Source organism: Balaenoptera physalus (assembly GCF_965194825.1).
Source record: "Balaenoptera physalus genome assembly, chromosome: 18".
NCBI lineage: Eukaryota > Metazoa > Chordata > Mammalia > Artiodactyla > Balaenopteridae > Balaenoptera > Balaenoptera physalus.
In genome coordinates, this window is record NC_138899.1 from 58,183,661 (window position 1) to 58,208,289 (window position 24,629).

Consider the following 24,629-nt stretch of genomic DNA (forward strand, 5'->3'; position numbering starts at 1 on the left):
AAAAGCACATTCCCTAGCCTCTTCTCTGGAGTCTCTAATTCCACCCAGTGTGGGGTGTACCCAGATTATTGTTAATAATTGCCCCAGGTCAGGCATATTTGGGTTTACATTGAGGATTTAAATCAGATACGCTTGAATTTGCATCTGGGCTAGGCCTCGAGCAAGCTGTCTGACCTTGGGCAAGTCATTTAATAGCTGTAATTCTCAGTTTCTTCATGTGTATAACAGAAATAAAAACATCTCTTTCAGTGTAGTTGTGAGGATTGTTTGTAAAATGTAACACAGGGCCTGGCACAAATACAATTTCTCTATATATCTGTCTTAGGCGATGCTGATCGAATACTACACACTAACAATCAAACCTTTTGTGGTAGATGGGTCAAGCCCTGTGTTCATAAGCCAAAGAAAACAAGTACAGAGAAGTGTGTGGTCAAACCCAGGTTTTAGTTGGTCCAGAAGGCAGTTTTCCTTAAGCTTTGTGAAGTCAAGGTATTCTCTTAACAAGCTCCCTTTTTTCTTTTGGAGGACAGTACAGGTCATCTCCAGTAGGTTCCAGACCCCAGTCAAATTCAAGTGATACCCCTGGGATGAGCGGTCTTTTTCCAGATCAAGCAGAGGCCATAGAGAAACTGACAGATGGAAGGAACAGCCATCCCACCACACACTTGTTTCCAGCACAGCTATCACCTTTTTTTTGGAAAAGTGGGGAAGAAGCCTCGTACTGTTCATTAGGAAGGGGAGAAAAAGCTGAATTCTCGAGGGTAAAATAAAGATCTGATCTAAAGCTAATGGCTTTGTAGGAGGCCACCTGGGGTTAGGTCAGGCCATCCCACCTAGCAGTCCTGCAGCTGACTGTAAAAAGTGTAACATCTCACAACCACTGCGAGACTTTTCCTTGCCAAACTCTTCTGAACACACTTTCTTTAATTCTCAGCATGCTCTTATAAGAGAGGGAATAATTCACAAATGAGGAAACTGAGGTCCAGAATGATGAGGTAACCCAGGTAGTAAGTGTGGAGCTGAGATGCAGATCCAGGCTCCCTGGCCTTGTTCTTTGACACTGACTCCAGTCCCCAAATGGGTTGGGGATTGTGGAGTGGGAATTAGAAATAATCCATTTGGTCACTGCCTCTGTACTCATGGGTGGGGACCATGGGGGAGATGTCCCTGTACAGGAGGGCAGAGCTCCTCTGTGATGAATACTGTTTTAGAGTGATGTCAACATCAACAGCAAAACACCCCCCTGAAAGTTCCCAACTCAACCAGCCCATACACAGTCATATGCTAATGCTTGGGCATCCCCTCGTGAACTATTCACCAAAAATTTGCGAGCAAATCGTGAGGAATCTTGGCTCGCCTGTACTGAAAAGTAGCAACATCTTGTTTTCCATGGTGGCTTTTGACCTGAGCCTAGACTTCAACCACAAAGGAAGCAGAAGAAGGCATGCAGCAGGAAATAGGTAGCGACCACTTCCTGGGTCCTCGCTGTGGACCAGGCACAGCGTACATGCTTTAAGTGTATTAGCTCATCAAAAAGTTCATTAAACAAGCAAATGAACCTTTCACTTGCTGGAAGAAAGAAATGTAGAGGCAAAAGATCAGATTCCAGTCATGGAATGACCATTAACCAGCTTCACCATCTTGCCTAAGTTACTTAATCTCTTTGGGTATTTTCTCATTTGCAAGACAAGGGAATTGGAAAGAAGCTCATCAGATGCTCTAAGGACTTGGATTTGAGTGCTGGCCCTACCATATATTAGCACCGGTCTTTGGGCAAGCCATTTAAAATTCATCTGTCCACTAGGTTGTGGCAAAGATCTCAAACTGAGAGAATGTAATAGGTCTTTTTTGCACTTTTAAGCACAAAACAAACGGCAACAAACACTTAGTAGCACTTACTGTGTGCCAGATACTGCTGTGAATGCTCTTCATATATTAAGTCATTTAACACACATTATAGCCCATAAAAAAGCCCATTTTATAGACAGTGAAACTAAGGTTACAGAGATGTTAAATAAGTTGTCCAAGGTCACACAGCTAAGAAGTAGTGAAACTAGGATTTGAAATTCTCATAATTACTTAGTTTGAATAACCAATTAGCCAGAAATTAGCATAATGAAAATTGGTGTCCTCAGAAGTAGTGAACTCTCAGTTGCTGTTGGTAGTACAAGGTAACAGCCTGATTCTGCCATGAAGATGTAAATAATGTGCACAGGGATGTGTGACAATTACGGAGCAGTCACCCTCAAATGAAATCCCATCTAAAATATCCATTTAAAAAAAAATAAAAAGGGGGGCTTCCCTGGTGGCACAGTGGATGAGAATCTGCCTGCCAATGCAGGGGACACGGGTTCGAGCCCTGGTCTGGGAAGATCCCACATGCCGCGGAGCAACTGGGCCCATGAGCCACAATTACTGAGCCTGCGCGTCTGGAGCCTGTGCTCTGCAACAAGAGAGGCCGCGATAGTGAGAGGCCCGTGCATCGCGATGAAGAGTGGCCCCTGCTTGCCACAACTAGAGAAAGCCCTCGCACAGAAACGAAGACCCAACACAGCCATAAATAAATAAATAAATTTTAAAAAAAGTATACCTATTTAAAAAAAAACCAAAACATTGTTATAGAATAATATGTAATGCTTCAATAAATATTCACAACATATTAAAAAAAATTAAAAAAATAAAAAATAAAAAGCTTCTGTACAGCAAAGGAAACCATCCACAAAATGAAAAGACAACCTACCGAATGTGAGAAAATATTTGCAAAGCATATGTCTGATAAAGGGTTAATATTCAAATTATATAAAGAACTCATAAGCTCAATAGCAAAAATACAAATAATCCAATCAAAAAATGGGCAGAGGATCTGAACAGGCATTTTTCAAAGAAGACATACTGTTGGCCAATAGGTACATGAAAAGGTGCTTAACATCACTAATCATCAGGGAAATGCCAACAAAACCACGATGAGATATTATTGTAAATAATCTAGAGATGATTTAAAGTATAAGGAGGATGTATAGGTTATATGCAAATACCAAGTCATTTTATATAAAGGACTTGAGCATCGATGGATTTTGGTAGTCACAGGGGTTCCTGGAACCAATCCCCTGCAGATACCAAGGGATAACTCTATTCGGGAACCAATAAAAGGAGCCTGATGAAAAAAAAAATCCATTTAATAAGGCGCTCAGCAAATTCTAGAGCATTTCCCTAAACATGTTTATATCTCATGTGAGAAGAAAAATGAAGGAGAAACTGCTTTCCTGTTAGTTTGATGGTTTCTAAACCTTTTCCCTACCCTGACAAAACAACCTATATGACATGTGACATTTTGGGATCTCCAAGACAAAGTTGAGAGAAAATTCAATTTGTCCTTCTGTTTTACCCTATGGCCAAAGAATTTTTACTTTACAAATATCTTCATTTACTTTAATTCTGTTTTCTTCTCTTCCTTATAAAAATGTGTCAGCTCCTGTGATACTGCCTTCACAATATCCTTTCTCTTCCCACCAATCATTTCAAGACCATTGGTCTTGAGACCTGAAAGTGTCATGGAGTCATCACATAAACAAAGCATCCAGCACTCACTGGCTGAGCTCAGAGTGAGAGGTTCCCGTTTCCCCACCAGGTGTGCAGGATTCCCTTCCCCATATCCCTTCTGAGGTCAGGGATCCTCTCTAAGCTCCTGTTTGTCATAGATGGAACACCGCGGTCCAGGGAAGGGCTGCTGTGCTGGCCCAGCTGGTGAGTGGAGGGGCTAGAACTCAGTGCAGGGTTTCTGATGTTGAATCCGGCCCTGCTTTCGCAGCGCTGGATTCGCTCTCTCACAAGGATACTATTAGGCGAATCAGATACACGTGGCTAAGAGAGTCCCGTGTGGCATTACGATATGGATCAGAAACGTGCCGTGACTATGAAATCTCATTTTCCCATATACCATGTGTTGGTGCTGTAGAAACTGGGGAGGGCTCTCATAAACATGATGCTTTTATTACCCTCTTACCCAGCTGGCTTTTATTCTAAGAAACTGGTGGTCTGTGTCTTTTTAGTCTTTGATGTTGTCAGCGGATCCCTCCACTCCTATTTTGTTTACAATTTTCTAACGTTTATTCATTTAGAAAGGATTGATTTGCTCTAATTAAAAAGAAAAGGAAAGATGAGAAGGAATAAAGGCTCCGTGTAACCAAGGGGCTTATGTGGTGGCAATACCACAGAGGTAATTTGTAATTTGACTTATTTTCTGATTTGCTGACTCTAGCTCATCAAGCCCATTGCCTCCTTGCCAGGCCACTAAGCACGTGTATAAATTGACACGGGCTGGCATAAATCAGTTATGCGGGTGGTCGGCTCCATGCCCCATATCAGTCAGGCAAGGGAGGCAAGCGGAGAACGGTTCCTGTTTGGGGGACTGAAAAGACGCCAAGATAGGCTTTGTCAAGGCTGGAGAGTCAGAGAAGCCAACTGCAAACCCAGATTTCCTTCCATAGGATAAACTGACGGTTAGCCTTTAGCGCACATTTAAATCTTGTTCATCCTCATATCCCTGGGCAGAGCATGGCATCAGCACACAGACACCTTGCAATAAACATCTGCAGAGAGAGAGACAGAACGTAGGTGGGGAGGGAGGAAGGACACAGAGGAGGAGGTATGAGAGGAAAAAGGAAAGAAGATAAACAGAAGTGAGGACTTAGGAAAAGAGAAGGAAAGAACTGGAAGGAAACGAACAGGGAGGAAGGCAACGAGGTACGAGGAAAAGAACAGGAAAGAAGGAAGAAGATAAATAGAAGGAAAGAATTAGAGGGAGAAAAGGAAGGATCTGGATGGAAGATGAGAGAAGGAAGGAAGGAGAGAAAGAGGAGGAAGGGGAGACATGCAGCAAGGACCGCTAAAGTGCCCCAGAGGAAACCAGAATGAACACGGACTCAAGGGCACCACCTGGTGGTCATGACCCTTATGTACTTCGCCCTTCTCCAACTCCTATTTCACTCAGTATCTATCTGCCTGCCAAATTTAGCACTTCATGAGTTCACATCTGATTCTCAAGTTAGTTCATAAAATACCATTTCCTCATTTAGACTACAAGCTTTTTGAGAGCAGGGTCCTTTCTTAGATTTCTTTTGTGCCCTGGCCACTCCCCGTTCTGTTCTGCCTAGTCCCTAGACAGTGCTGGGTTTGTGAAAAGCAGTGACTTAGCCGAGCAGTCACTGGGTCCCTGGTGACCTTGTCAATTTCTCTTGCTGTGAACGAGCAGCTTCCTTTCTACTTTTCATGCAGCCAGATGGAAGTCTCGTTACCTATGAAGTTTCATATGCCTTATGCTTTCGAGAGGTGCTGTGATGTCTAGAAAACACATTCATGATAGCCTGTCTAAGCAACAGAAAACTCATTCACTCATTAACATACTGTGACAGGTGGCTATTTAGGAGAACACCAGAATATACGTACTATTAAAGATTATTCAGGTGGGCAATCTTACAAACACTACTTGGAACATTTTCTCCAACCTTACTGCCTACCTAGCTGTCATCTGGGAAAGAATGCTCTTCAATTAACGCTGATTTGAATCTCCTTGGAACTGACAAGATAGTTTGTGTTTCAGAGGCATGCTTCTAGTATACACATGCAAATGGTTTGCCCCTTTGGTGGGAAATGAACACTTCACGAACACCCAAGCCTGTTACCAAACACGGTGTCATGCCAAAAATGGCAGCTCTTTCTAAAAAACTCGTCTCTGTGGCCACATTACATCGAGTCTGGTTTCAGAATCAAATCTTCCACTTCGTGGGTTTTGGGAAGAGGCTGCCGGTTTGTAGAGGCGGGAGGCAGACACACGTGGAGAACTGGGTCTTAATCTCTTAGACAATATATAAATTGGGGGAAGAGTAGAGGGCTCCCTCCTCTTGACTATAAGACTGAAAATATTCATCTGCTGATGTTCAAATGTGACTTCCTTGCTGCTTAGGATCAGTGAGTGACCTTGAACGGCTCTGGGCTGATGTGAGAGATTCTAGATATTGATCAGAAACCATTTTCAAGATAGTGTTGCCTGTGTGGAAGAGCTTACCTGCCCGTGCCCAAGGCATGAGTTTTGAACTCAGCAAAGCTTCAAGAAGCCATCTCCTCCGACCACCCCGGCCCTGTCTCCCTCTGAATGCATCTTTCTGACTCGGTCATATATTTCTGATACGAGAAAGCTGAGCGAATGAGAGTGAGTGGTTTAGAAGAGGCAGAGAAGAAAAAGAAATATGCAAATATCATTCTCAAGAGCAGAAATAGTATTTAACTGGAAAATGGCCTGTTTGGGGATATACAGTTTTAGGGACCCATGTGCAATTTACATGCCCAGCCTAATTTAAATCAGTTCCTGTCTCTCCTTCCATTTCTGATCATTCATATACCCAGCTGTTGCCTTTGGGGAAATCCCAAGAAAAACAGCTCTGTTACAGGCTGGACTGAGCCTGCTTTCCTTCTTCCCGTCAGCACAGGGGAGGGCAGAATCTAAATGTTATCTTAACAACAGTCGTGGTAATGGTGATGCCGTCTGATCTCAAGGAAACTGTGTTGTGCTAAGTGGAATTTTTAAAAATCTCTTTCACCAGAGTCAGCAAACCTCCTGTGTTGCGAAGGCCAGGCCAAGTCCCCTGCTTTAATGCAGCATCCCCCTGACACTCGGTTCGTTTCTGATTAACCAGAGCAGGTGCCCTGGGCCGCTGTGCAGGAGAACCTCAGCATCGGGGTCTGGCGGCAGCTCCAGGATTATGAGCCTTCTGGCAGTCCGTGCAGGTACAAGGCCCTGGTGGATACTTAGAGGGCAAACCTCTCATTATTTTGTTTTCTGCTTAAAGCCCCAAGGATATGGAATTCCAGTATATAGCAGTAATTTGCCCTCTGGATTAAAAAGTCTAAGTATCCTCTCAGCCTCACTGGGATAGAAAGAATATTCGGTCCAATCCCTGGCACCCAGGAGTTTTAGTCAGAACACTTTTTGATATATTTTCAAGCGTGAGGAAAGCATTTGACAGCCCCACTGAGCATTGTGTCCAGGAGGTGAAGGGCTGTCTGGGAGAGACCGAGACCCTGTATATTTCCTCTGTGAGGGAAATACCTTCTTCATTATCTTCTAAAACAAAGGTATCAGTCTGAGATGAAATGGAATTCCCCTTGACCGAATCCCTTCCGGAAAGGCCCATCATCTAAGGGCCAGAGACCAGGTGTGTGAATTCTCTCCTTACTGAGGGAGACCACACAGATCTCACCCGAGCAAGTGAATGATGGACACCGTCCTGAGGGTAAGAATAGAACAAGAGCTCCTACCCATCAAATAATCAATTATACCTGGACGTGCACGCCCACACACACGTATGCAACTCACACGTGCACGCACATTTCATAGACATACAGATCATCAACCTGCACTGATGGGCCAGAGGAGACAGGAGCCCTAAAATTCTTAGATGAATGATGAGTGGATTCCTTGGCCATTTCAGCTCATACTGAAACAACCCCTACTTCTTCACAAAGGCTTCCCACTTGGGATTTCCAGAAAGGGAAGGAAAGAAATGTCAACAATGCAAAGGAAGGATAATAGCAACAATAGGAATCCTTTCTTGAGGGCTTATTCTATGCCAAGTACAGTGGTGCGAGTGGCATTTCATTTAATCCTCCAGGCAAAGGTAGTGGTGATATTATGAAGAATGGTATTGGAGAAGGAAAAACAAACAAACAAAGTAGGTCTTCAAAGCTTTCTTTCAACAAAGTAGCAACGTATCACCCCTCCTTCTCATTTCATCTGAGTTCATGTGAGCGTTTTCTGTCACCCTCCCCTCCCCCCCATGGAAGTGAGGGGAGGCCACAGGGAAGGCAATGACATGATTCTGAACGTCAAGGCTCTTCCAGTCTCCTCCTTCCATCTCACTCTGTATGGTCTACCCTGTCACCAGCTGCGGGAGAATAAGAGGGCATGGATCTCTATGACTGAAAAACACTTTTTGTTCCAGATGACTTCTCTCAAAGGTGAAGTATAAGACCCATTAGAAAGGTCAAGCGGTTGTGGGACTGTGAATTGATAAGATCATATGAATCAAAATTAGATGACAGTGTAGCAGGGTAATCGATACTGACCACTGAAGATTCAGAATGACTTCAGGTGTGTGTATTCAGGTCAGAGAGCTGTGGGCCTGGTCCTGCACATCCCAGGCGCTTTGCTGTGCTCTATGGAAGAGCTTCTTACTTCCATTTTCCTTCTCAGCAGGACACTTAGCAAACTGCCCAGTGACAGGCTTAGTATCTCTGTCCCCTTCCAGGGCTCCCCAAGGCAGTACTGGTTAATGCCATCACTTGATTTTCACGGAGGCCCCCTCACTATTCACTGGAATTTGATACATAAATTGAGCTCTTTTTGTCCCTTCTCTGTCGGCGCACAAACACCCCAATGGGCTAGGAGGGTAGCTGGTCTGCAGAGGAGAAAAACTAGCCTCACAGAAATGAGGAGTGATGTCCTGACCCTGGGTATGACCCTCGAGGGGCACAGCTGAGAGGAACTTTTGTAGTCTTTTTTTTTTTTTTTTTTCCCATTTGGAGAATGATGCTAAAAAACCACCATTAATACAGTTTTCTTGAGAGTCATATCAGATTTTTATGTTATTTGAGGTGATCTTTCCTCTTTTGTGTGGAGCCCTTAACAGAGAATCCTGTGAGAATATGGTCTAAGGAGAATGCCCCATCAGTTACCCTGACATGATTTCTCCCTTGTGGTGGGAACTTTCAGGCCAACTTGCACTTTAAAATCCCTCATATGCTTTTCAAAGTAATTTGGCATCTGCTGAAAGTCATTGTCATTTTCGATAACTGCTTTTCTCGCTACAAAGACAAAAGCAAGTGAAAAAAAGACAACTCTCCGCCAGAAACTGAGTTCTTGTGAAGAAGTACAGATAAACCTCCATACACTATTATATCCCTAACCCAGCTCACGCAGCTTCGACCTGCAGCCAGCAATCAACATGCTACATTTTAGCAATGCAAGTTGAGAAAAAGGATTTACCTTGGAGTCCAGCTGCTGCATGTATGACCAGAGATATTCTATATTGGCTCCAAAAGGGTGGACGTGAAGAAACGTTGATATGATGCCTGAATTAAAAAGACAAACACTGGACATTATTGAGAGGCAAATAAAAGTCTCAGGTGAATAATGTCATCTGACCCCAGTGACAGTTTTGTCAGGCTGAGTCGTGGTCTTGCCATTTCTAACAGCTCTCGGCAAGCATTCAATAACTGCACATTTTGAAGACGGTAATGGTAACATGGCCAACAGAACACTGTCTCCTGGAACGACAGTAGTTGGAAAAGCGAGACTCTGAGAAAACACATAGATGAATGAAGGTATTTCTAAACAAAGACTCCTGGAAGCATTTCAACTACCAATTTTATGCTTGATTTGCCAATATAAAATTGTAGTTATTAGAAGGATAAAATGATCCCTTTTCTTTCCCTCACTAGACTCTGTAGTATGAAAACGGCTCCTACAGCTGTGTCAGATTCCCCTGATAATTACAGCTGCTAATTACGAAAAGTATTTAATCCATATTTCCCCTCACTGCCACTGAAGGAAGCACAAATCCTTTGCCGTTTCCCCCTGGCTCTTGCTGTGGTTTAAAGGGAGCTAGCCTGCTCTCTCCTTCTCGCTGCTGTAATTTACAAGATCATTTTAAAAGGCCCAGGAACGGACGGTTTGGCTGGAGTCTGATTATAAATCAGAGGGCTTTTCCATCGTGAAATTCAGCTGTCAACGTTGTAGTGACAAATGAAAAGCGGAACGTTAGTGTCGGGGCTGATGTAAGAGCATTACCCTCCTACCCTCCCCGCTCTTATATCCAAGATCAAAATGGTGAAGATGAGGACGTCAACTCCATAGGCTGTATGCTCTTGTTAAGAAACTGTGTTCAGACTGACATTTTTGGCTTCTCTTTGAAACAGGCTTTGAGATGAATCCAATTTGAGGATAAGGCCTCAACGTTCTGTTTATTGTGATGCTTTGGTGCTGGAAAGCCAGAGGTCAGAGGGAAGACCCACGCTTGTATGAAATGCAGTCGGGGCAAGCACGGGCCAAGCACATCGTTCTGCACTAGGTCACGCTACGAACTGCAGGGTGGCCTTGCACTGACCTGGGAGAGGGTCTCATGGCCCCCTGATCTCCTGTGTGGTGCTTGGGATGCTCTGGATGAGTGTCAGTTTTTAAAGAAAAGTTCTCAGTTTATCCTTAGGCTGAGAACAGAGGACCAAAGAGTCTACGCAAGTACTTTCAAGACCTACCCTCAGAACACTGCTTTTCTGTGGGTGTTCTTGGTGGACAGTGAAATGAGGAACATAGAGACGATTAGTTACATTTCTCCGTAAAGCTAAAACCTCAGCCTTCAGAGATTGACCTTTTCCCGGAAATATAAAGAACTACTGTTTTATTCTGAGATTACGTTCTTCTTTTTTTGTTAAAATGTCCTTCTCTTATGAAATAATGGTGATGATAGAACGTAACAATGGTAGTTTTCATCTCTTTAAGTGGCAAATAGCCATTTTTAATATACGTAAGTGGGATTGTTTTGTCCCCCTCCTACCACTTTGTTAATTTATGTTTTAACTGTATAGACCTGGCAACTACTTCCCTGTGTCTGAAATTCTCAAATCTCGTGAGGTGGCACTATAAGTAATTCTGTTACCAATAAGAGTCAAAGTATAGACTCTCATGAATGATTTACTTAGAAAATAAATTAGAAGTATTTAAAAAAATAACATTTCCATTTGCATTCCGTAAGTGGGAGAGAGGGGGCAGAATTCTTATGGGGAATTGATTTTTTTTTTTTTTTTTTTTTTTTGGCCTCGCCATGCTGCGTGGCTTGCGGGATCTTAGTTCCCCGACCAGGGATTGCACCTGGGCCCTCAGGAGTGAAAGCACCGAGTCCTAACTACTGGACCACCAGGGAATTCCCAAGGGGAACTGCTTCTATTTCAGGATGGTGAGTGGGGCTTTCCCTGCTGTCCCAGGCTGAGGACAAGTGGTACTATGTTTACTGCTTTCCACAGAGAGCCTCCAACAAATGGTAGGCAGACCCGTGCCCCCTAGGAGGACAAGGAAGGGAGAAGGAGTAGTCAGTGCTGGCTGGCTTTGTGAGAAGGCGAGGGTGTTCCTAGTGAGAAGCTTTTCTCTTCTCTTAAATGCGATGCTCCCAGGGAGGGGAGGAGGCGCCTCAAGAGAGCGGCTTGTAGAGACTGGAGGGGCCCTGCAAGGCGGCGAAGCACATTCCTTTCCTTGGCTGGACTTCCGCTTACAGCAGCAGACTGACTAATCTGGCTTTGTGCCCAGCCGAGCACAGGGGAGGCGGTGGGGTGCTGTAGCCTTTGGGTGACAAGAATGTGTGAGTTTCCCATGGGACAAGGGGGTATCTCAGAAGGTAGACAGGCTTGAGCAGCCTTACAAGTATCCCAAGGGCCCCAGCAAATAGAGAAAAACATTTTTTATGTTAATATCCCTACAGGACAAAGAATCATCAACATCTCCTGGATAACCTGCAGCCTCTCCTATAAATGCCCTTGGGAGTGTGACAGGAAGTTAGTGAAATGCCTCCAATAGAATGAATAGGATGGTTCAGAAGAGGATGGGGGTGGGGGCTATGGGGAGAGTAGCTGACAACTCTTGACCTAAGAAGATGAAGGAGGAAATTCAGGGATACCAGAAGTGGGAGGACCTGGAGTGGCCGCTTTTCTTGCCTCTGTGATGATGGCCTCCCTCACTGTTTACTGTCCCACAGCCCTAATCTTGGGTCTGTAACCCCAAGGAACTCTGCCCTTAGACAGTATTTGTGTGTTCTGGTTCAGTAGCAGGAATATAGTATACATTTACAATAAATGTATGTTGAATGAATTTATCCTCTAGAACTGAGAATGGCCAGTGTACTTCTTTAAAATTTCTACTGTTCTATTATTGACAAATGAGGAGAAATAAGAACCTTAAAAATTGCTACCAGTACTAACCAAGGATGTAGTACTCTTTCAAATACCAGGTAACTTTGAAGAATTATTCATCAGCGATTCCTGCCCTTAACTCATCCTGTTCATCCTGTTATGAATTCAGGACAGAGTAACTTGGATATTTTGGGCATGGAAACTTTTTATTGAAACTATTTTGCTCATAAAGCTAAGGGGAAAACGCACATGTGATTTCTATATATCTTTCTAAAATCAGATTAGAAATCCTAATCCGGACATGAGTATTTTTCCCTAGGAGAGTATTTAGAACCATCTTAGTGGTAGCTGATATTAACAAGCCATTAGCTTTTCTTTATAAAAGTTTAGCAATTGCCACTAAATACATGTGGCGTCAAAGCAGGTAGTTAAATAAAGGTTTTCCAAGCTTTTCCTATGGATGGCAACCAAGTTCTTCAGTATTGCTAGAGATGCAGTAGAAATGGGAACCCGTAGTCATCACCCCCCAAGTACTGCACCCCTCCTCCTCCTCCCCTTGCTCCTGCCCATCCCACTAGCATCACAGAAGCATCAGGCATGGCGTCTGAGAAAATGTACTTTCTAGGCGCTGGTTCTGGATCAGATTCACTTTGGGGAAGCTTCCTAAACAATCAAACTAAAGCCTCTTAAAGCTCCTTTAAAGGAACTGGGATATTTCCTGAGAATGGGGGGAAAAAAAAAAAAAGGATAGCAGTAATTCAAAATCCAATGAAAAATGCTACAAACCTAGAATTGGAAACTATTTATGGTTCTCTGCAAGACCATAAACACTATAAAGGCTGGGTAAAAGGAACACTAGGAACTGAGGGTGGAGAACTCAGCCATTACTGAACTGGTGGATCTCCAAAGGGATGGACTCAACAATTGGTCTTGGCTGGTTCCATGGAGAAGTGATGTCTCCACATGTAAGAATGGGTTTCCCAACAGTGGGAAATACAACTGTAAGTAGCTAATTTAAGAAAATAAAGAAGGAATAGAGGAGGCTGTCAGTACTCTTGAGTATCCTGCACAGTTCAGGGCCTGAAACACTACTTTAGAAAGATACACAAACCAGCTCCAGACAGCCTGTGGCAAATCCCTCATTAGGAAGGCCCGTTTAAACAAGCAAATAAAGGCATTTTGAGCTTTTCCCATCAACATCATCTAGTTTATTCTCATTTTTAGATGTCACCAAGACCAAGGGAGTGACATTTAAATTAACCAAGTAGTGCTAGATTTTTACTGATTCATTTCCTTAGCAGCAATTAGGTGCTGAGGTCCTAGGGACACAGCATTGCCCAGACAGACAAAGTTCCTGCTCTTGGAGAACTTATATTCTAGGTAAGCAACACAGACGATAAATGCAAAGATTAAAAAAGGAGATATTTTCAGAGAGTGGTGGGCATATTGCAGAAAACAAAACAGGTAATAGGACAGGAGTGGAGAGTATCCTCAAGCTTGGTGGAGGGCTGCTTTACAGGAGGTCAAGGAAGGTGAATTTGCCCGTGTGTCAGATGAAGAGCAGTCAGCTACAGACAGCCTGGGGGAAGGTGACTCAGGTACAGGCACCAGCAAGTGCAAAGGACCTGAGGTGGAAATGAGGTGGCAGGAACAAACTTGGCTTCAGAGTGGTGCAGCATGCATTTAGAGGTAGGTGGGGAGCCAGATCACATAGGGCCCCAGTTTAAGGGGGTTGGATTAAGCTCTAAACATAGCAGGAAACCAATGGAAGGGTTCTAAGCAGGGGTATGATATGAGCTGAATTATGTTTTCAAATTTTCATTCAAGCTGCTGTATGGTGAATGGACAAAAGGGAAACTGGGAAACCAATTAGAAGTGTTTGCAACAACCAATGGATCACTGAAGAAATCAAAGAGGAAATAAAAATATACCTAGAGATGACAACAAAACACCACAAAATGACAACAAAAACACCACCATCCAAAACCTATGGGACACAGCAAAAGCAGTTCTAAGAGGGAAGTTTATAGTGAGATAAGCTTACATCAGGAAACAAGAAAAATCTCAAATAAACAACCTAACCTTACACCTAAAGCAATTAGAGCAAGAAGAACAAACAAAACCCAGCATTAGTAGAAGGAAAGAAATCATAAAGATCAGAGTAGAAATAAATGAAATAGAGACTTAGAAAAAAATAGAAAAGATCAATGAAACAAAAAGCTGGTTCTTTGTAAAGATAAACAAAATTGATAAACCTTTAGCCAGACTCACCAAGAAAAAAAGAGAGAGGGCGCAAGTCAATAAAATCAGAAATGAAAAAGGAGAAGTTACAACTGACACCACAGAGATACAGAGGATCATAAGAGACTGGTATGAGCAACTATACACCAATAAAATGGACAACCTAGAAGAAATGGACAAGTTCTTAGAAAGGTACAATTTCCCAAGACTGAACCAGGAAGAAACAGAAAATATGAACAGACCAATTACCAGTACTGAAATTGAATCAATACTTTAAAAACTTCCAACAAACAAAAGTCCAGGACCAGATGGCTTCACAGGCGAATTCTACCAAACATTTAGAGAAGAGTTAACAGCTGTCCTTCTGAAACTATTTCAAAAAATTGCAGAGGAAGGAACACTTCTGAACTCATTCTGTGAAGTCACTATCACTATCACCCTGATACCAAAACCAGACAAAGATATTTTACAAAAAAAGAAAACTACAGGCCAGTATCACTGATGAACATAGACACAGAAGTCCTCAGCAAAATACTACTAAATCAACTCTAACAGCACATTAAAAGGATCATACACCAGGATCAAGTGGGATTTATCCCAGGGACGCAAGGATTCTCCAGTATCTGCAAATCAATCAATGTGATACACCACATTAACAAACTGAAAACTACAAACCATATGGTCATCTCAATAGATGCAGAAAAAGCTTTTGATAAAATTTAACATCCATTTAGGATAAAAACTCTCCCAAAAGTGGGCACAGAGGGAACATATCTCAACATAATATACAGATTTCTTTTTCTCTTATGGACTCTTATTCTTAAAATTGTATTGATACTGGCACAAAAACAGATATATAGATCAATGGAACAGGATAGAAAGCCCAGAAGTAAACCCACACACTTATGGCCAATTAATCTATGACAAAGGAGGCAAGAATATACGATGGAGAAAAGACAGTCTCTTTAACAAGTGGTGCTGGGAAAGCTGGACATCGACATGTAAAAGAATGAAATTAGAACATTCTCCAACACCATACACAAAAATAAACTTAAAATGGGTTAAAGACTAACTGTAAGACTGGATACTATAAAACTCCTAGAGGAAAACACAGGCAGAACACTCTGACATAAATCACAGCAAGATTCTTTTGGATCTGTCTCCAGGAATCTCAGCTCTGCAGAGGAATAGATGTCTCTAGACACAGTCATATTTTGCTGGAAACCTACAGAGGACTGACCAGAAGTCTGGAGAGCCATCAGGGAGGGGTTATGTGAAATCTGGGTCTCCCACTAAGCCGCTAGGGGACAGTTGTCTGTGGGTGGCTGCAGAGTGACAAGGCATCTATGAGAAGTGGAGAGAGACAAGACTGGGAGTGGGTAGCAGAAGACTTATCAAACACCTGTGGTTTGGTCTGATGTTTCTAAGTGCCTTGGGATTCTAAAAACCTTTAATTTTCCAAAAAGCAGTTTTTTCTACTTATTTGGTGATTATAATACCTGATCTTGTACAGTTAGTTTTTTAGTTTTTTAAAAAATATCTGTCCTTCTGTCTTATTTTAACTAAACTCCTGAGACTGTATTTGGGCCTTTCAGTAAATTGTTCCTTGTATCTGAAATGGCCTTGACAACTCCCCATCTAACCAGAGGAAACTCTATTCATCCTTTAGGGCTCCCTCAACTGTCCTTTCTTCCCACAAGGCATCTGCAGCAGAAGTAGCTCCTTCTCTGTGTTTCTGATTTTAGTTTCATGGTCATTAACTACTTTCTTTCTCACTAGTCTATAAAATTCTTGAGGGGAGAGATCACCTTATCACCACTGTCCGCTAAGATACGTCTTGGTACATGGCAGGCCAGTAGCTCCCAAAACACAGTCCCAGAGGTGACTGCTTCAGTATCACCTTGGATGTTAGTTTTACAATAAACAGAATCTCTGTGTGTCAGGACAAAGATTCTGTCTTTTAAACAGGCTGCCCAGATGATTCTTTTCCACAATGAAGGCTGGTAATTTTTAGAGTAGGCTCTTGACAAATGTTTGTTGATTTACTGATACGGGCATTTGTGTCTTGGAAACAAGATTTAGGTCAATGACTCATTCTTTATGGTCAGTAGCTTTCAGACAAGAACACACACCCCAGATTACTTTTCTCAGGTGCAGCCTAAATATAGCCTCAACTCTATTCACTGAAAACACCAAAAAGTCGCCACTCAACCTTCTTTAAGTGTTTTTCTCTACATTTCCTTCATCTGCTTCCTAATACCCATGTGTAAGGGGGGACATTCCAATTCAGATATAGGCTGGCTGTGAGGAGATGGGTTAAATGGTGAGTGATGGAAATGGTGGTGGTGGTAGGAGGGGCGGGGCTTGATGTGAACAGTCATCTTGGTTACCCATAATATGTATGTCCTGATCCGCAGAGGAGTCACGATGGTATGTGAAGAAGCTTGCCTGATCGTTAAGAATGTGAGGATGGTTCTCAGGGGTCTGGGGGAGTTTGGAACAGCAAGTTTATAAACAGAGTTGTTGAGAAGGTTATGACTATATTTGGATGGGATTTACAATGATGACCAGCATTGACAGGGTACTAGTCAGGGCTGCTGGGATTGGAAATGTGTTGTGTTGGAATTAATTAAAAAGCAAGAGAAGACAGAGTGATACAGACCCAGGGTTAGACTGTCAACATCTCCTCAGAGCTATTTGCCTGTCTATAAAAAATTTTGATCCATTCTCCTTCATAACAATAGCCAGGGGTTTCCAACCAAACACAGCTCCAAAGCTTTGGTCCTAAACCAGAAGTATTGACTCATCCTCTCCCACACAAGTTCAACGCATGCCAAATCCAACATGTAGGACACATGTGAAAGGAACTAGGAGTTCTGGCATAGACACTAGGCAGTGTCAAGCTGACCTAATGTGTGGTTACCATACAGTTTTGAGATATAAAATGCTACCCTCCAAAACTCCCATAAAAATGTAATTCTTTTAGGTTCAATTATATGCCAACCTGTCTTCACAAGGATTGATTGCAAAATAAATAATCTAGCAATCAATAATGAAGTGCTAAAAAAAAAATAAATAAATAATGAAGTGCTTCCTAAGGGCCTAGCTACTTTAGTTGCATTGGAACATAGCACTGGATGCCCGTTCATTGTCAAGCAGAAAGTTTGGTAGAATGGTGGAACTCCCAAGAAACTCAGGATCGGAAACTGCAAAGCTCCAAGTAGTGTTACTGATGAAATTCCACTGATCTTCTGTAATGTATATATAATTTATATGTCTTAAAGGCACCAATTTTATAAAATGGTCGTGAGAATCTCTTCAAAGAATATATACTCTTTTGCCCGGATAAATTAATGTCACAAAGAACTAGGATTGCTCATTATTTAGGAAGCTCTAGCCTCAGTTTTATGTTTTCTGTAGATGAAATCCATTTGAATAGCTTATCTTTCACTCCCCTCTTCTCTTCCAGGCAATCAAGATTTGTGCCACTGTGCATTTTTTATATAACATCTGTGTGTCCCAAGAGGGTGTTACCTGAATTTATTCGCGTATAGCACATATGCAGGCATCTAGATGTGCTGAAGATTTTGCCAATAAGCATTTCCAATACAAGGGAGATTTTCTGCTGTGCCCCTAGCCTTTTAGAGTGACTTAGAGCAGGCCTACTGTATCCTATATATGGGTTTAATTATTCCAAGGGAAGAGTCCAGGGAAATTGCAGAGTATTCCTGACCCCTCCAGATGTATCAGAAGTCCAGGGGGCTCCCAGAATCATTCTCCCCACAAGTATTCTTCAGAAAAGAGTAGCCCCAGCACCAGAAACTCCTTTCTCTCTCTAGCCTGGTCCAGAGCAGTTTTGGACCCATATTCTGTCATTCTGTCTCTATCACAGTCCTTATATGGATTCCAGAAGCTGCAGGAGAGGTCTTTATGGTCCCAACATTGAGATTTCTACGAAACATGTTAGCAGAGAGGCACATTTAATGGCGGGGACAACTGCACCCTTTGGCAAGATCCGTTTTGCCAGTCTTGGAAACTCTTCTCTACCCTGGCATTTTTTTGGATGATTACTCTCTCTTTGACTACAAAACAGTGTAAGTACCTAGGAATTTTGGGGTAGGGTTTGGGCAGGAAGTCACATCTGTAATAAAACTTCCATTAAACAGAGTAAAATAAAATATTGTGGTGGAGAGGTAATGGAGAAATGAAGGGAAAATTAAACACCTAAATTTAACCAAACCTTAAATCTCCAGCCTCCCTTCTACCTAAACAGTCTCATATATTGATTCAAATTGAGTGTCACATGCTGTTTTTCTTTTGCTCAACACTGAACTTCAAATGCTAATATGAGGGACCAGTTTAAGAGACCAAAAGTGAGAGAAAAGGCCTGGAAAATTTGGAGTTGGTTGTACCTAATTTTTATTGAAGATCCCGACTTACTAAATTTTTTATCCCAAACACAGATGAATTTACCAATTTTTAAGTGTTTTCTAATATTAGAGACCTCAGCAGAGTTGACATGTTATAAACGTAACCCTCGTATTTACTCCCATTAACCTACAGTGTGTAAAGCATATTGTTTTTAAACTTTTGAGGTGGCTGATTGAAAAAATAATGTTTGTGTCGTGTGTGTGTATACACATGGTCCCCAACTTACAATGGTTCAACTTAACGATGTTTTTGACTTTATGATGGTGCGAGAGCAATACACATTTAGTAGAAACCATAGTTCAAATTTTGAATTTTGATCTTTCCCCCACCTAGTGATATGCAGTATCATATTCTGATGCTGGACAGCGGTATTGAGACGAAGCTCTCAGTTAGCAACACGATCACGAGGGTGAACAACCAACACACAGTTCTGGACCCACACAACCAATTCTGTTTTTAACTTTCAGGCGGGTAGTCAATAAATTACATGAGATATTCAGCACTTTATTATAAAACAGGCTTTGTGTTAGATGTTGCCCAACTGTTAGCTAATAAGTATTCTGAGCATGTTTAAGGTAGGCTGGGCTAAGCTATGATGTTTGGTAGGTTAGATGTATTAACTGCATTTTTGACTTACATATTTTAAACTTATGATGAGTGTATTGGCATGTAACCCCATCATGAATTGAGGAAGACCTGTGTGTGTGTGTGTGTGTGTGTGTATATGTGTGTATATACACCTATAGTAATTTATATATAAATACTGTAAAATAAATTTATATATGTAAAATAACATAAGTACTGTGTGTGTATATATATAATCTATCCATCTATCTATATATACAGTAACTATTTAGCAGATATTGTAAATGAACTATGTTCTCCAAGTAGAACATAAAAGGAGAAGCAGCAGTCTATTGTGAGAGGAAGGAAATAAAGAAAGTGGATACCCATTCCCATTTTTTTACCGTCAAGTGGTCTATATTATTCAGACTTAAAGAGGGAGGGTTTACTGCTGATCATTAATTATGTGCTCTGTTCATACCCTGAAAGTATCATGGGGGAAATCACAACTTTGTCACACTGAGAGAAAGAGAAACAGTTGTCAGAGTTTGACACATTTTCCAATAGAAGAAAAATCCAGTTGCCAACTACATACAGGTTTATTTTGGGTTCCTGGAACTGATAGCACATCAGCATGTCTTATGAAATTTGTGCACGGCATGTTATTACAGCTGTATATCATCACAGAGAAAAAAAATAATTGGTTTTCCTTGGAGTAGCTCTAAGTTGATGTCATATTCAATAACCTTGTAGTTGAAAAATCTATAGATGATGGATGAAGTTGGGACTATCTTTTGAATTTAATTCCTCCTGTGCCAGCTTCTACAGGACCTGATGTACCTGTCATTTTGAGGTGAGTGCATGCAGTATTTAGAAAATGCAGCCAGGCAGTACTTCTGCCAGATAACGAACTATAGAAGAACAGTTTGTCTCATGTGTACAACAGCCTCGTTCCTCACTCTTAATCATGCCATAGAGGAGCCAGGCTAAACTTGGAAGCTCACACTGGGGTCAGTGCCAAGGTGCAGCTTGAATCAATGCTGTGCATCAGGGAGTGAAGCTGGTGGCTTCTCCTTCTCTGGATTTGAGAACTCTGGAGACAGCCTTAAATATACAGGCTTCGAAGGTGGGGTCCCAGGCACGGTACCACCACAGCCCCATTGAGAAGACTTCCTTATGAGACTAAGACCTGCTTTTGTATACACTGATGATCACTATCAAGTGGGGACAGGGTTGGATTGGGAGTTTGGGGTTAGCAGATGCAAACTGGTGTATATAGGATGGATAAACAACAAGGTCCTACTGTACAGCACAGGGGGCTATATTCAATATCCCGTGATAAACCATAATGGAAAAGAATATGAAAAAGAATGTATACATATATGTATAACTGACTCACTTTTCTGTACAGCAGTAATACAACATTGTAATTCAACTATACGTCAATAAAAAAATAAATAAATAAATAAAGAGAGAATATTTAGAGCTTTCTCTGGTCCTGACAAAGAAAAAGCCAACTTAGATATATTTTATGGGGCAACTGAATATGTTTAGGTGAACAGCAACTTCCTTGCTTCTTCTTTCCCCTTCCTTAGTGGCCAGCTCATCTTATTTATCTTGGATAAATGAGTCCAGACTTGGGCAGAGAAGCCTGGTTAGACTGTCCTAGATTGGCCTAGCACTGTATCATCAGCATTTCAGGTTTGGCCTTGGGACTGACCTCAGGACGTGGACGTACCTGAGGCTGGGGATCTGTCTTGGTGTGGAACTTTTGGACTGAACCCAACCTGGTGTCCAGTTGTGTCCACATTTTGAAATTCAGATTTATAACATGTGAAATGCAAGTTAATCTGTCTTCCTTGTACGCAGTTTTATGTTGGATAACCAACTAATATACATAGTTACAGAAGAGCAAAGTCCCCACTGGCTTGTATGCCCCTAATTTGAAATGTGTGTAATACAATCTTGATGAAGTTAATCCTACCTCTGACAAAGCTTTTAAATCATTAACAAGTTGGAGGTGAATTACTTAAATATTGTTTAAGTGAATTATTACCTACGAGAGAACAGATGAGGAAAACAGAATCTCCTTACCGATTAGCAGAGCTTCTTTCTCTGACTTTAAGCCTGGGCTTCTTTTCTCAATATTGTTCTCTCGGTCTTGGTTGACCAATGCGACTGTCAACACATTAATTTCCTATAAAGTTGAAAAACAAAAACATACAGGTGTTTATGTAGATTCTGTGCATTCCAACAAAAGCCACCAGGTCTTTTAAACTCTATAAGAGGTCATCGCTTCCATTTATAACTGAAGATCAACTTTTATAAGTGATTGATCTATTTGCCCAAGAGTAGAAAAGTAATTCTAAAACTTAGCCTCCTAGCTACTGCTCCCAGCAAACTAAGTAACTCTTTGCAAAAGTGGCACATTCTGTGCAATTATCTTAACGTCTTTTTTTTTTTTTTTTAAAGAGCAGGTGATATACAAGCTGGCTTTTTATTTTTTATTTATTTATTTTTTATTTATTTAAACACTATTTTATTTATTTATGGCTGTGTCGGGTACCCGTCTCTGCGCGAGGGTTCCCTCCAGTTGTGGCAAGTGGGGGCCACTCTTCATCGCGGTGCGCGGGGCCTCTCACTATCGCGGCCCCTCCAGACGCACGGGCTCAGTAATTGTGGCCCACGGGCCCAGCCGCTCCGCGGCATGTGGGATCCTCCCAGACCAGGGCTCGAACCCGTGTCCCCCGCGTCGGCAGGCAGACTCTCAACCACTGCGCCACCAGGGAAGCCCCCAATTATCTTAACGTTTTTAATCCATGTTTTGATAAAACTCTGTTAGCAAAAACTATTTGACTTTAGCTACTTTAACCAAGTTTTTATTTCAAATATGAAAAAAAACTCCTGAAAAGCATATACAGACTCATTTATAATACTATGCAAGTAATTTGTGTGAGTGTGTAGGGAAACAGGGCCTACTGGGAAGGTGAGATAGAACTGTTGTTAGGAGTGTTTAAGGTGAGTTAAGTCTATGTCCTTATACATAACTGCAAAAGGTAGATAAAGCAAAGGTTGGGAAATTGTTTTCTCTGGAAACTAGAAATGAAGAACTGTACAGCAAGCCAGTATGTGAAACACTGAGGCTGGACAATTTTTAGTTCTTTTAGTATTTTTAATTTAAAAACAGAGAAAAAGATTTAACTCATATTCTCCCAGACTTGCTATTAGGACTCAAAATGGAGAATGATTTAATAGGAGATCAAATTTAATGATCAGAGACCTGCATATACGGGATGGTAGAATCATTAGGGTAGTGGAGTCTCATTGGAGGGAAATTTCTCACTTAAGATAGGTCTTAAAGAAGGACTAGCACATTGGACAAAGAGTTAAGGATACTGTTTCCATTAGATGATAAGGACTCTGTCAGAAGGACAAAGGGTAGGTAGGGAGGGACAAAGGACAACTTAGATGGTTTGGCAGGTGTTCCCAGGACTGGAATTTGTTACAGGAGAGCTATTTAGCTAGTTTATATAAATTAACAGAGTTGGCCAGATAAAAGAATATAGGAAATTATTGGGAGCATTTTGAACATGTAAAGATTTTACCTGAAGGCATTCAAATTAAGACTGGTCCAAGGCAAGTCGAGCCAGTTAGACTTAAAAGGTCATTAGAAAGATGCTCTTACACTTCTAAAAAGGGATCTTAGGAAGCAGTTCCAGTAGAAACACAATCCAGAACTTGAAAACAACAAACCCAAAGGTGTATGTAGATGGGATCAGAATATTTTATAAAGAGAAGTCACAGGGAATTCCTTCTGTGATGAAATAACATATGGATGTGTTTTAAGGGCTTGAAGAGGTATAGGAGGAAACAGAGCAGAACGGGAACTCTCATTTCCATTATAGTCAAAGGTGTGTCCAAAAAAAATATTAACTAGGATGATGATTGTATTATTTAAGAAAAATATGAATAATGAAGCTCGTGGCTGAGTGGAAACAGTCTCTCCAGGAAGGGGTGATCTGTTAACAGCCTGGATGATAATTGGGGCCAAATGAAATTACTGAGGAGAGTTTAGCAGACAACAGGCCCACATCAATTGCCAACACTGAGTGGTGTCCTAAGGCCATCACACAGTTAAGGATCCAGGTTTATTAAGGAAAATGAACCACAAAGGGCAGGCAGCACATGAGGAGCCAGCAAGAAATGGCAAGGGCAGGCCAGACTAAGCCTAGTCAAGGTGCTGTAAGGCACCTGTCCCCATGTCCAAAGCTGGAGTCATAAAGAAAGGGGACTTTGAGCAGCCTCCAGCAGATGCTACTGAACCAACAAGTCTACAAGGAGCCAGACAGGCCTTACCAGTGACTGTTACTTTGATGATGTTTTAGGGTTGGCTACATGAGGATGGAGAACTAAGAGTCTGTGGAAGTATTTCTTGAGACTGAATATTGCAGCCTATGCTCTGCTGACCACAAACGGTGCGTTCCTGCATGGTCATTGTCTGTGACCGTGGAGTAGACACACCTCTCTGCCAGGCTCCGACAGCAAGCAGTCCAGCAGGCCTGGCCCAACAGAGACCCAAGGCTGAGCAGATGGTTCAGCCTTTGGGTACCACTGTGAGTTCTGTCCAGGGTGGAGATGTTGCTGCATTTCTGACTCCCCCGGAGGGAGAAGAAGAAGAACTCTGGCAGGAAGCGGTGCAAGACTTAAGCTCATCAGGCAGGTTCCAGTTACAATTGCATATTGTAATAAGGTGGCCTCAAGAGCCTACAGAAGGGGAACTCTCATTTCCATTATAGTCAAAGGTGTGTCCAAGCATGGAAACAAGAGACTTGGGTCTTTAACATCATTTAGTGAAGTGGACCAACTTGTGACCATTCAAAAGCATTACTACTGACTAAGCATCCTAGAGCCTAAGCCTGCCTCAGGCATGATATAAAAGCTCAGACACTTCAGAAAGAGACAGACAAATGCCATATGATATCACTTATCTGTGGAATCTAAAATATGACACAAATGAACTTATCTACGAAACAGACTCACAGACATAGAGATCAGACTTGTAGTTGCCAAGGGGGAAGGGAGGAGTTGGGGGAGGGAAGGACTGGGAGTTTGGGATTAGCAGATGCAAACTGTTATTTATAGAGTGGATAACCAACGAGGTCCTACTGTATAGCACAGGGAACTATATTCAATATCCTGTGATAAACCATGATGGAAAAGAATATGAAAAAGAATGTGTGTGTGTATGTGTGTGTGTGTATATATATACACACACACATATACATATATATACATATATATGTATAACGGAAGCACTTTGCTGTACAGCAAAAATTAACATTGTAAATCAACTATACTTTAATAAAAAATTTTTTTAAAAAGTTCAGACTATTGCTGACAGAGTCACAGAATTAATGAGATGGGTGAATGCTTTTGTTATA

The 24,629-nt window shown here is 41.8% G+C and overlaps 1 protein-coding gene across 8 annotated transcripts in view; it reads right to left on the bottom strand.

Annotated features, from left to right (window-relative positions):
• The window catches only part of ENOX1 (ecto-NOX disulfide-thiol exchanger 1), a 625,875-nt gene that overhangs the window by 20,530 nt on the left and 580,716 nt on the right, over window positions 1-24,629 (bottom strand). For 7 of the 8 annotated variants that reach the window (XM_082435381.1, XM_082435376.1, XM_082435380.1 and 4 more), the window contains 2 exons: window positions 21,283-21,385; window positions 9,041-9,126 (listed from right to left, as the gene is read on the bottom strand). In XM_082435381.1, coding sequence (XP_082291507.1) covers window positions 9,041-9,126; window positions 21,283-21,385 — 189 coding nt within the window. The remainder of the gene's footprint in view (window positions 1-9,040; window positions 9,127-21,282; window positions 21,386-24,629) is intronic. The other variant, XM_082435379.1, reaches the window with a different exon arrangement.